At 43.9% G+C, this 12,460-nt stretch overlaps 1 protein-coding gene across 16 annotated transcripts in view; it reads left to right on the top strand.

Moving 5' to 3' along the window:
• Positions 1-12,460, top strand: part of LOC137370059 (lethal(3)malignant brain tumor-like protein 4) — a 456,447-nt gene that overhangs the window by 267,096 nt on the left and 176,891 nt on the right. For all 16 annotated transcript variants that reach the window (XM_068032126.1, XM_068032123.1, XM_068032124.1 and 13 more), the window contains one exon: positions 1,644-1,841. In XM_068032126.1, the coding sequence (XP_067888227.1) occupies positions 1,644-1,841 (198 nt within the window). The remainder of the gene's footprint in view (positions 1-1,643; positions 1,842-12,460) is intronic.

Here is a 12,460-nt window from a genome sequence, read left to right as displayed (position 1 = left end):
TGTGGTTGCACATGGAGAGTCAAGACTTAGGGGCAATTTTAACCTAACCTGTCAGGTGGACAATTGGTGGGATTGCATTGGCTGCCCATTTTACATCCCACTCTATTTTACTTTTAACTTCAAAGGAATATAAAATCGAGCAAGGTGTAAAATGGGTTATCAATCAGATCCTGTCATTTTACTGGAAGACTTGGAAAGTTAAACTTAACCCCAAGTGTAGTTTTCAAGTGAAAGGGGTTAGAAGACTGGGAATAATTGGACAGACGTCTGTCACTCCCCATTTTAATAAGCATTTTTGTATATAGGACTTGGATTTCAGATTTTTATAGCTAAATAGAAACCTTATTGTCTTTTGGGAAGTAAAGAAATAAAGTTGGTTCAAGCATTGGAGTTTCTCTGAATTACAAGCTGAGGAACTGGGAAATGGCAAATTGCGCCGCAGGTTGTTGGGTGTAATTGCAATGTAACAAGTTTATGTAAGCGGTTTTCATTGCAAATGCAGAGGTAGAAATTTATATTGCTGCACATAGTAACATCACTATTTCCAGCCAGAATAGAGATGATTGAGTAACTCACCGGTCAATTATGTCTCGTGATCGCACTGCTGTAAGTGACTGATATTGATTTTATGCTTAAAATTTGTATTTAGCTATCCTCCACTCACTGCATTTTGCTGGTGAGATAACAGTGCTTTTATCAGGAGACTTTGCTGTAGTTTCGGTCATGAGTTTGGTTTGTTGCAGTTTTTAATTAGATTGCTTGCTGATTAAATAGACTATTTGCTGTATGTCCTGCTCTAAGTCCCACGCCACCTCCAGCTGTCAATAGACACTTTGAAAAGTTGACACAAAAGTGTGGCAACAGGAAGTAAGGTTTTTTAGACCGTTAGTGTGGTAAAAATATCAGAATTTTGTATCATTATGGATTAGTCTCCTGATAACTCTTGAACCACGTAAACATAAAAACAAAGGGGGATTGTGATATCTTTGCACAGTGGCCATTGATACTGCATAATTATTATTCTATGATTTATTAGTCAAGTTATTTATCACCAATTTGGTAATAATATTATTGCCTATATAATGTTGCTGCTGTGCTTATTATAATGTTATTGCAGAAATAAAAAACATATTTTAAATGTGTACTCAGTGGTTTTGCACTCCCAATGGGAGCATGGACTGGAGATTGGTCTACAGCACCATAGTGACAGTTTATTAACTCATTGTTCTATTGAGCAGAGCTCCACACTGGAGCATCACAATTACTAAATTCATCCTGTAGAGCAATACATTCTAATACAGAGAAAATAAAATTATTCTGAGTCCAAGGGATAGCACCAAGGGGGTTCCTAAAGAGCCTGAGTTGAGACGATGAGAATTTGTTTTCAATCCAATGAGTTATAACCTGGAATGCACTGCCTGTAAGGGTGGTGGAAGCAGATTCAATAAAGTTTCAAAAGGGAATTGGATAAATACTTGAAGGGGAAAAAAAAAATTGGAGAGCCATGTAAAAAGAGCGAGGAGTGGGGCTAATTCGATAGTTCTTTCAAAGACCTAATGGCCTCCTTCTGTGCTGTAAGGTAATATGATTTTATAGGTTCTGTTGGAAATCTCATTGAATTTTTCTTGTATCTAATTTTATAGAAAATGTCCCACTCCTGGTTGTGATGGATCAGGTCACATAACTGGGAAGTACACTGCACACCACCGACTCTCAGGTTGCCCTCTAGCTGAACAAAACCAGATCAAGATCAAAATAGAACCGCATGATGAAGAGGGGCCAGCAGAAGATAAATCCGTATTATCATTTGTTCAGCGCAAAAGGACAAAACAACAAGGCAGGTGAGCAAACAGATTAACAGTTTAATAATTAACCAGGTTTTGTTGACAGGAACCAAATAGTGTACTAAATTCATGGCATATCTATGTGGCCATTGATAAAGTTGTTAACTGTTTAATTGGGGAAAATAACCAGTCGCAGTACTGCCTTTGGATTGACAGGGAGATGTGACCATTATCAAAGAGAAAGCATCATTAATGGGCACAGGTGGGTTTTGCAGTACTGTACCCTTGTACAAATTAACCTTTTATACAAGCTGACACATTTATAGATGGCTCCGAAATTTTCCTAAGCTGCCATTCAGGTTATTTATCAGTAACTTTAAAATAACCCCTCAGAGGCTTTGAAAGTAATTAAAATCTTAATGTTAAACTACATTTTAATTCCACTTACATTAAGGCTTCTCAGAATAATTACAGCCACCTGATACGTGCCAAGCAAATATTATATTGATGTGGTGGAAGCAGCTGTTCATAGACCTGAACTCATGAAAAAAACATGTTTTTAGAAATTAATATGCGTAGAACCTTAACCAAATATAATTTCTGTAAGCTGAAGTAATTTTGTTAATGATACATGCAGGAATCATCATTTTTAATATAGGAACTCTTCCCCATTCATTCAAGTTCCACATAGAATTAGGAATTGCTATCTTCACCATCTGTATCTCGGGGCTTGTTCTGGAAGATGCTTTTCTCGACCATTGGTCAGCAGCACCTTCCTGTTCGATTTTACACATCAGAAAATGTTTTCAATGTCTGTTCGTGCTTGTCCAAATCTTTTCCTGCCGTCTTTGAATGGTGTTTTCTTTGAACTATCAGCTTTCTTCAGTTTTATTCATAATTCAATCTGCAAAATTCACAGACTTTTTTTTAATTAATGCTATCCTCCATCGTGGTCCACAGTGGCATTTCCCAGTCAGACTGACTCTGATTAACTGGAGCTGAGTTATTGGCCAAAACCACTGATACTTCCAAACTTACAGCAGTGAGATTCATAAGTTTGAAAGTATTTCATTTGATGAACTCCTTTTAGTGCAAAGACTGCTTAAGGCTTGACATTGGATGTAATTAACAACAACAACTTGTATTTACGTAGTGCCTTTAACATTCTAAAACATCCCAAGGTGCTTCACAGGAGCATCACCAAACAAAATTAGACACCAAGCCACTTATGGTGATATTAGGGCAGATGACCAAAAGTTTAGTCTGAGGTTGTTTTTAAGGAGCACCTTAAAGGTGGAAAGATAGATACAGAGGTGGAAAGATTTAAGGAGAGAATTCCAGAGCTTAGGGCTAAACAGCTGAAAGCACAGCCACCAATGGTGGTGCAGTTGAAATCAGAGATGCTCAAGAGAACAGAATTAGAGGAGCACAGATATCTCTGAAAGTTGTGGGGCTGGAGGAGATTACAGGGATAGGGAGGGGTGAGGCTGTGAATGGATTTGAAAAATAAGGGTGAGAACTTTTGAATTGAGGTGTTCCTTAGCTGGGAACCAGTGTAGGTTTACGTGCATGGAGGTAATGGTTGAATGGGACTTGGTGTGGGTTACGAAACAGGCAGCAGAGCTTTGAATGAGCTCACGGTTATAGAAGGTGTAATATGTGCAATCAGCCAGGAGAGTTTTGGAATAATCATGTCTGGAGGTGACAAACTAATGGATGAGGTTTTCAGCAGATGAACAAAGGCAGGTGATCATACTGATATGTGGGTGGAAGCTGAAGTCAGGTTCAGATACGACACCAAGGTTGTGAACAGTCTGGTTTAGCCTCACACTTTTGCCAGGGAAGAGGGATGGAGTCTGTGGCTAGGGAACAAAGTTCATGGTGGGACTGAAGACGATGGCTTCGGTCTTCCCAATATTTAGTTGGGGGAAGTTTCTTCTCATCCTTTACTGGATGTTGGATAAGTAGTCTGACAATTGGGAGACAATGAAGGGGTCGGGAGACGTAGTAGTGAATTAGAGCTCAGTCGTGTCGGCATGCATGTGGAAACTGACATGTTTTCAGATGATGTCGCCGAGTGGCAGCACGCAGATGAGAAATGTGAGGGGACCAAGGATAGAACCTTGGAGGACACCAGAGGTATAGGTGCAGGAGGGAGAAGAGAAGCCATTGTAGATGATTCTCAACTACGATTAGATAGATAGGAATGGAACTAAATAAGTGAAGTACCGCCCAGTTGAATAACAGTGAAGAGGCATTGGAGGAGGTTGGCATGGCCAACTGTTGCAAAGGCTGCAGAAAGGTCGAGGGGATGAGGGTGTTTACTTTACTTTTGTCACAGTCACATCGGATGTCATTTGTGACTTTGATAAGAGCTGCTTCAGTCCTGTGGCGGGGTGGAAACCTGACTGGAGGGATTCAAAGTGAAGTTCAGGGAAAGATAGACACTGATTTAGGAGGCAGCAGCACATTTAAGGGCTTCGGAAAGACAAGGGAGGTTGGAGATAGAATGGTGGTTTTTAAGGACAGCAGGGTCAAGGACTATTTTTTGGAGGAGGAGGTGATAACAGATTTAAAGGAGAGGGGGACAGTACCTGAGGGGAGAGAACCATATCAGCTAACATGGGGAGCAGGAAGGGAAGTTGAGTGGTCAGCAGTTTAGTGGGAATAGGACTGATGGAGCAAGAGGTGAGTCTCGTGGACAAGGTGCATGTAAGTTTGTCTGGGCTTGTTTTCAAGCCCAGACTCAGTGCCTGAAGCAAGGGAGAGGGTTGGAGTGGTGAGGGTGAAGATTGAGACTCCTATTCTTGGCTCCACAGGAAGGTGTTTTTAAAACAAAATTTTAATAATTTACCTTTGGTAGACACATGTCCTGCTCATTGATTACTAATTTCCAAAAGGGGTCATTTAACAGGCATTAGGCCCCTATATAAATAAAAAGGCGCACACAGATTTGCCGGTGGGTCTAATGCCTGTGCAGATTAGGTGCAGGCCATCCGACTGTTAAATTGTTATGCTTTTCGCCCATTTTATGCTGAAAAGTTAAGTGCTTTTTATCTTGCAAAAGGAATGCCAGTGATGAGGGATTTACTTGAGGACTGATTTTAGTGATAGGTCTTCTCCCACTGAAAATCTATTCCAGCACTTGTTGAGCCTCAAGTGCAGTGATGGCACAGGCATTGATAGATGCTGTTACGACCAGGTGAGATGAGGTATAGGGATTCCCTCTCAGCCTTCGCCTGGTTTCACCGCAACAGGGTTTAATTTTCGCAACATTGTGTTTTTAGCTCCCCCTCAGTGAATCCTTGTTCACTGTTTCAAGGCAAAGAAATCAGACAGATTTCCTTAAATTTTAGCAAGAGAGGTGGAAGTTTATTAATCTTAAACTCTAATGCGGTTAATGACTACAACTATGCAACGCAACCAAGCTAGCATGCATACGTGATAAACACACACACAGACAGAGATAAAGTAGAAAAGAATAAAGGGGAAAAGTTTGAGGCAGTCTCAGCATTATAATTACAGTCCTTTTGAGTTCAGTGTGGAGTCTTTAGTTGCTGGTAAGTCCTGCTGTTCATTGGGGCCCAGTTCACACATCAACTTGTTTCGATGTTGGCGTCTTTTCTCTCTTGACGTTTATGTGTCTTCTCTGGGTCCGGTGGCTTGGGAAAAAGCGAGAGAGAAACAGCCAGGAGAGAGGCTTTCTTGTTCCAGCTTCAGTTGCAAACTGCCTTCTGAATTCAAACTGCCCTGTATCTCATTCAAAGCCTGGACCTGCCGGTTAGTCATGTGGTCAGACCTGTCTTTGTGGATTGTGTCCACAGTCCCAGGAATGCTCTTCCTTAGACCTTCAATGTCTGGTGATCAAAATCCATTTGGATCAATTGGACCAGGTCCTTTGTCTCCACAAGCACCGTCTCTTAGTATGCAAATGTCCTAATTTCTTCACTCCAGCAACAGTTTAAAATCAATGTTCATATGACAAAATTAATATGCCTCATTCTTGGCAAAGGGGGGGAGGTGGTCTGCATGACAATGCCAACTTCAGTATCACCTAAGTAAGGTACCCCATGATTACAACATGTTACCGAAGGCAAATAAAAACAGAAAATGCTGGAAATACTCAGCAAGTCAGGCAGCATCTGTACCAAGAGAAGCAGAGTTAAAGTTTCAGGTTGATGATCTTTCATCAGAACTGGCAAAGGCTGGAAATGTAATCGGTTTTGAGCAAGTGAAAGTAGGAAGGGGGGCGTGGGAGGGGGAGAAGAAGAAAACGGTCTGTAATAGGGTGGAACATTTAATGACAATTTTGTCATTTAATATCTCCTGCCCTCTGCCCTATCACTGACCTTCCCCTTTGTTCTTCTCCCCACCCCCCCCTTCCCCTTTTACTTGCTCTAAACCCATTACATTTCTAACTCATGCCAGATGCTGTCAGACCTGCTGAGTATTTGCAGCATTTTCTGTTTCCGTTTCAGATTTCCAGCATCCGCAGTATTTTGCTTTTGTACAAAGGCAAATAGTTAATTTGTGGAAGGGCAAACAGACTTCACCATCTTCTCGGGAAGAAAAGAAGGAGATGCCAAGGAGGGTATGAGGAAGGTCTTCCATTAGCAGAGTACCTTCAGGTGTCATGGACAGGGTTGGATGTAGGTCCTACTTCTGAACATAGATAATTTGATGAGATATAGTGCAAGGATTGCTTCTCAGAAGACAATGGATGATCAAGAATGCCATGACTGACAGTGGAAACATTTCTTGCTAATCATATTTTCAGAGAGTTCCCAATGCTGCCACATGTGGATTGCATAAAAAATTCTTAGGAAAGGTTTGTTCCTCTGCAGAGAGACCAGAATCAATTCAGGCTGATTCCAAAGAGTCACTACGCATTCAGCTGCCTGCTGATTCCCTTGTTACATTGCAAGAACATAATGAAATGTTTCAAATCTGAAGAGAAGGCTGCAGTTCCTTCACAGTGGGAGCTGAAGCAATTGGATTCTTAGAGAAGACTTTGTTCAGAGGATCCTGTCTAATGAGCTTGATTTGGATACCACTCAAACGTCTCCTTTGCAGCTAAGAATCAGATGCCAGAGACAAGGAGCACTGGCCAGAGTATTGTGTTCCACCTCTTTACATGGCTGATAATATCAGGCTTCCTGTCATATTTTCACAAAAATCTGATGCAGCTGCCATTGTTAGCAACATATTTAGGGACCAAGAGGGAAACTGTCATGGAGGTATTTTTAAAAACTCCCAAAATCTATGAGCCTTTCCTGATGTGGGGACTGTCATGGCAGGCACAGCATCAGACCAGGCCATCCACAACCCTTTTATACCAGAGGATCATTCCAAGATTAAGCATCCCTGTCATTGTTGACACCGGGGCCCTGCCATAATCATAGTTAGTTTTTATTGGTTGGGAAGGCTGGTGATGGAAAAGCAAAGTATCAAAATTCATGGTGTATTTGATGTTTAGCACCACCACGTCATGAGTAATCACTAATTTGACAGACGTTACCTACTATCATTATGCTGTACTATTCAAAATCATGCTTCCTGATTTTGGGATTTTATCCAAGTCTCTTAGCTATCCAAGAGCAGGTGTTTCAATAGAAAAAATAAATCCTGGTGGAACAAATTTTATTACTGCTTCTTGCAGACTCAATAATGTTTGAACCATTTCCTGACTACAGATGGTAGCATCTGGAAAAATTTTTAAAAATCCATTTTGTAAGCCTGGAACTTTCTGTTGGTATAAACCTTTACAGCATTAGCAAGTGTGTGATAGTGGCCAGAAATTTGGGGAATGAAATATAAACTCCCCTGCCCATATTCAGAGCTGCCCCCTCTACCTTGCCATTGCACATCATCTTTGTATTCCCATTGTGTCAATCACAGATAAGGCCATCTCTCATCATTTCCTTGTAACCCTCCACTCACGTTCCCCTTCCCCCTCCCAACCCCACTTCCTCTGTGTTTGCAGCTGGAAAAAACTATCCCCCACTATTCACTTACAACTGCACTTTCAAATTCCAAACTATCTAGTCTTTGACCCTGCATTCATGATGACATTTTTGCTGCTACCAATCTGCTCAGTTGCCTTCTGATAGCTACCTTTGATGCCCTTGTTCCCAATACAGCCATGACACTGTTTCACTCAGGTCATTCCCCGGGATATGACCTTTGTTTTCATTCTGTTAAGTCCAAGAGATGCAGACATTGACGTTTATGGTGGATAACTGATTAAGCAATTCATTACCAGATCTGGTTGAACCAAATAAAGCACTATTGGGTCCAACTCTCACCTGCCAAAATGGCTCACTATTCTAGATTATCCTGGAAAGCAAAGATAGCTCCCGGCTTCTCCTCTTCACCACAAACCATTCCTTAAACCCCTCTCTGCCACCCTTACCTCCAAGAACAAGTGCAAGGAGCTCATGAACAACCTTGTCACCTAAGATTGAGACCACCCATTCAGCTGCCTCTCCTGCTTCCCTCCCTTCCCCTTGCACACCAAGCCAAACTCCCCTACCCTCACCTTGAACTTGTTATTTATTTATTTAGAGATACAGCACTGAAACAGGCCCTTCGGCCCACCGAGTCTGTGCTGACCAACAACCACCCACTTATACTAACCCTGCAGTAATCCTATATTCCCTACCACCTACCTATACTAGGGGCAATTTACCTATCAACCTGCAAGTCTTTGGCTGTGGGAGGAAACAGGAGCACCTGGCAAAAATCCACGTGGTCACAGGGAGAACTTGCAAACTCCGCACAGGCAGTACCCAGAATCGAACCCGGGTGCCTGAAGCTGTGAGGCTGCAGTGCTAACCACTGTGCCGCCCCGAAAGACTTGCGTCTTTCTGTAGTTTCTCTCCTATTTCCTCTCATCCCCTCTCGGAGCTCATCTTATCCATAAGACCCACCTCCTGTTCCCTCGATCCTAGTCCTACTAAACTGCTGACCACCCAATTTCTCTTTTCTGCCTTACATTAGCTGACACTGTTCACTGTTTCCTCCCTTTGGAAACTGTTCCCCTACCCTTCAAATTTGCCGTCATCACAATCTCCTCAAAAAACCCACTCTTGACTTCCCTTACACATTATCGCCTCATCTCCAACCTTCCTTTCCTCTCCACAGAATGGTTTGTTGCTTTCCAAATCTTTCCCATCTTTCTTTCACCTCTGTTACATCACCTGTCTCCATCCTTGCCTCAGCTCATCTGCTCCTGAACCCTCATCCATACCTTTGCTACCTCTCGACTTGACTATTCTGATGCTCTCCTGGCTGACGTCCCACTTTGCATCCTCCATAAACTTGCACACATCCAAAACTCTGCTGTTCGTATCATGACACGCACCAAGTCCCATTCATCCATCACTCCCTTTGCTTGTTGACCTACATTTGCCCAACATCTCAATTTTAGAATTCTCACCCTTGTTTTTAAATCCCTCCATGGCCTCGCTCATCCCTATCTCTGTAGCCTCCTCCAGCCTTCCAACCCTACCCTCCACCCCAAAAGATCTCTGTGCTCTTCTAATTCTGGCCCCATACACATCCCTGATTTTTAATCGGATCACCATAGGCAGTCATGTCATCAGCTGCCTCGGCCCTAAGCTCTGGAATTCCCTCCCTAAACCTCTCTGCCTCTCTCTTCTCCTTTAAGATACTCTTTAAAAATTACTTCCACCTGCCCTAATATCTCCTTGTATGGCTCGGTGTCCAATTCTATTTGATAATGCTTCTGTGAAGTGCCTTCTGACGTTTAACTGTGTTAAAAGCGCTATATAAATAAATGTAAGTTGTTGCTGTAGTGCTCATGTATAGACTATTCCTGTCATGAGAAAATTACCCAGAAAAAGTTCTTGCCATGCAACGGCTAGTGCACGCAATTTATGCATTAGGATAATTTGGTCAGCAGATTTGGCACTTAGGGGAGCACGATGGGCTGAATTTTCGCCACAGAGATGGGAAATGGAAGCCGGGTCTGTTTTGGGGTCAGAAACCCGCCTCCGGTGGGAAACTGATTAAAGTTCAGATTTTCACAGGGTGAGCCCTTAATTGATAAGGAGATGGGTTTCCTGTTGACTTCGAACCAGTGGGGTGGAAATGGAGGTGGATCAGATGAAGTGTGGGACTCATTTAGATTTCCACTGCAGTCACCACTGAGGCTGTTGGTGACATGAGGGAGAGATTCACCAGAGGGAAGCGGATATCAAAGGAGAACCAGAGGTCTGGCATGCGGAGCAAGGTAGAACCTCTCTTCATGAATGCTGACCTGGATCTAGTGCTGAGAGGTTGTGAGGGAGAGGGGGAAGGTCCTTTTACCGGAGGGTGCGAGGAGGATTCGACCTCGTCGTGCACTGGGGGCACTTCTCTGTTCAACGTCATCTCCCTCCGCCTCCAATTTCTCCTCAACTCCTGCTGCTGCCCTGGTGATCTGTCTCCTTCCAGGGCCTCACCACCCTCAAGGTCCACATCTCTTTGGAGGGCCATGTTATGGAGAGCCCAGCAGAGCACCACAATGACCAACACCCTTGCAAGAGGGTAATGGACAGCACCACCCAACAGGTCCAGGCACCGTAATGGCATCTTCAGAAGCCTGGTAGCCTGCTCAATGGTTGTCCTGCTGAGCAGATGACATTGGTTGTATTGTCTCTGTGCCTCTATCTGGGATTCCCATACAGGGGTGAGTAGCCATGTTTTCAAGGAACATCCCTTGTCCCCTAGGATCCGATCCATCCACACACTTTGGGGGATGGTGTGAAGCTCCGAGGCAGCTTGGACAGGTGGAGGATGAAGGAGCCCTGGCAGCTGCCAGGAAAGCGAGTGCACACATGGTGGAAACTATTGTGGTCACAGACCAGTTGGACACTGAGGGAGTGGAAGCCCTTCCTGTTGATGGATCTCATTGGCCAGTCACTGGGTGCCTTGATAACCGCATGGGTGTAATCCATGATGCTCTGCACCTGCGGGAATCCAGCAATGGAGGTGAAACCCAATGCCCTCTGTCCCTGTGAGGCTGTGTCTGTTGTTAAATGGATGTGGTTTATCCCTGTGAAATGCAGTCATGTACAATGATGTTATTGAGATGCCAATAAGGTCCACAGCTGATCCTTGGAAGGAGCCAGAAGCGAAGAAGCTCAAGGTCACTGACTTTGACGGCCACTTGCAGCACATGATAACCAGTGCTGTAAGGTGCGAGGTCTTCAGCAGCAAGGGCACAGATGTCTGTGATTATCTGCCTGGAGAGTCGCAGTCTTGGTCATCTCCGGATAGCTCCGTCTTCGGTGCTCAATCTTGTGTTGAGGGTTTGGCCTCCGTTGCCTTTCTGCCCTTCTTTCCTCTCCCATGCCCTCCTGCTGTTCAGGATTCTGCCCTTCCTGCAAAGGGTGTTGCCATTCATCACCACTGGGTAGTCGTGGACTTATTGCCAGCTGGTGCCTTCCTTCTAGGCAGGTGGCCACCCAGCTGTCCTTAGCAGTCTTGCCCTCTGCTCTTCCTCAATGATGCCAATGTGGTGCCAGCCCCATTCAAAGCCTGGGCATTGAGTTCCCACTCTCCCTGCCACCTGTGCAGCACCTAGGGCACCCCCTTATCAAGTGCGCAGTCCCCCTTTGCTCTCTTATGTGGCCAGGGTGATGTCCTGGGGCAGCCATGACCACCTCCTCTCGGTTGTTCACAATCTGACAGCTTTTGAAACCCATGCATCCCTTCAATTATTGCACCCTCCCCCAATTCAAAATTCATGCCCAATTCAGCACACAAGCAACTGACAGTACTGAAGAGTCTAAAATGAAAAAGCTTGAGCCTTCACTTATAGTTGAGTTGCTTCAAAGGACAACGCTACAGGAGTTCCTCAGGGTAGTGCCCTAGGCCCAACCATCTTCAACTGCTTCAACTAAAGCAAAATACTGCAGATGCTGAAAATCTGAAATAAAAACAGAAAATGTTGGAAATGCTCAGCAGGTCTGGCAGCATCTGTGGAGAGAAAACGTTAACTCTGTTTCTTTCTCCACAGATGCTGCCAGACCTGCTGAGCCTTTTCTGATTTGATATTTTCAGCTGCATCATCAATGGTTTATCCTCCTTCGTAAGGTCAGAATTGGGGATTTTCATTGATGATTGTATGATCACAATTCAGAATTCCTCAGATAAATAAGCAGTCTGCCTGCATGCAGCAAGACCTGACAAACAAACATCCTGGCTTGGGCTGATAAGTGGCAGGTAACATTTGTGTCACACAAGTGCCAGGTAATAATCATCTCCAACAAGAGTTAAATATATCCACTTGATATTCAGTAGCATTACTATCATTGAATCCACCACCATTTGAATTCTGTGGGTCACCATTAACTTGATCCACCACATAAATACTCTGACAACAAGAGCAGGTCAGGGGGTGGGTATTGTGCAATAAGTGACTCACCTCTGTTAAATTTTAGATAACCAGGCAGTGAAGGGTGGAACTCGAGCCTTTTTTTTTCTTTGGCCTCCTTGTCTCGAGAGACAATGGGTAAGTGCCTAGAGGTGGCCAGTGGTTTGTGGAGCAGCGCCTGGAGTGACTATAAAGGCCAATTCTAGAGTGACAGTCTCTTCCACAGGTGCTGCAGATAAAATTGGTTGTCGGGGCTGTTACACAGTTGGCTCTGTCCTTACGCATCTGTCTCTTT

This window comes from Heterodontus francisci, chromosome 5, assembly GCF_036365525.1.
Source record: "Heterodontus francisci isolate sHetFra1 chromosome 5, sHetFra1.hap1, whole genome shotgun sequence".
In the NCBI taxonomy this organism is placed as follows: domain Eukaryota; kingdom Metazoa; phylum Chordata; class Chondrichthyes; order Heterodontiformes; family Heterodontidae; genus Heterodontus; species Heterodontus francisci.
The sequence above is the reverse complement of the archived record's forward strand: the minus strand, read 5'-3'. Positions and strand labels throughout refer to the sequence as shown.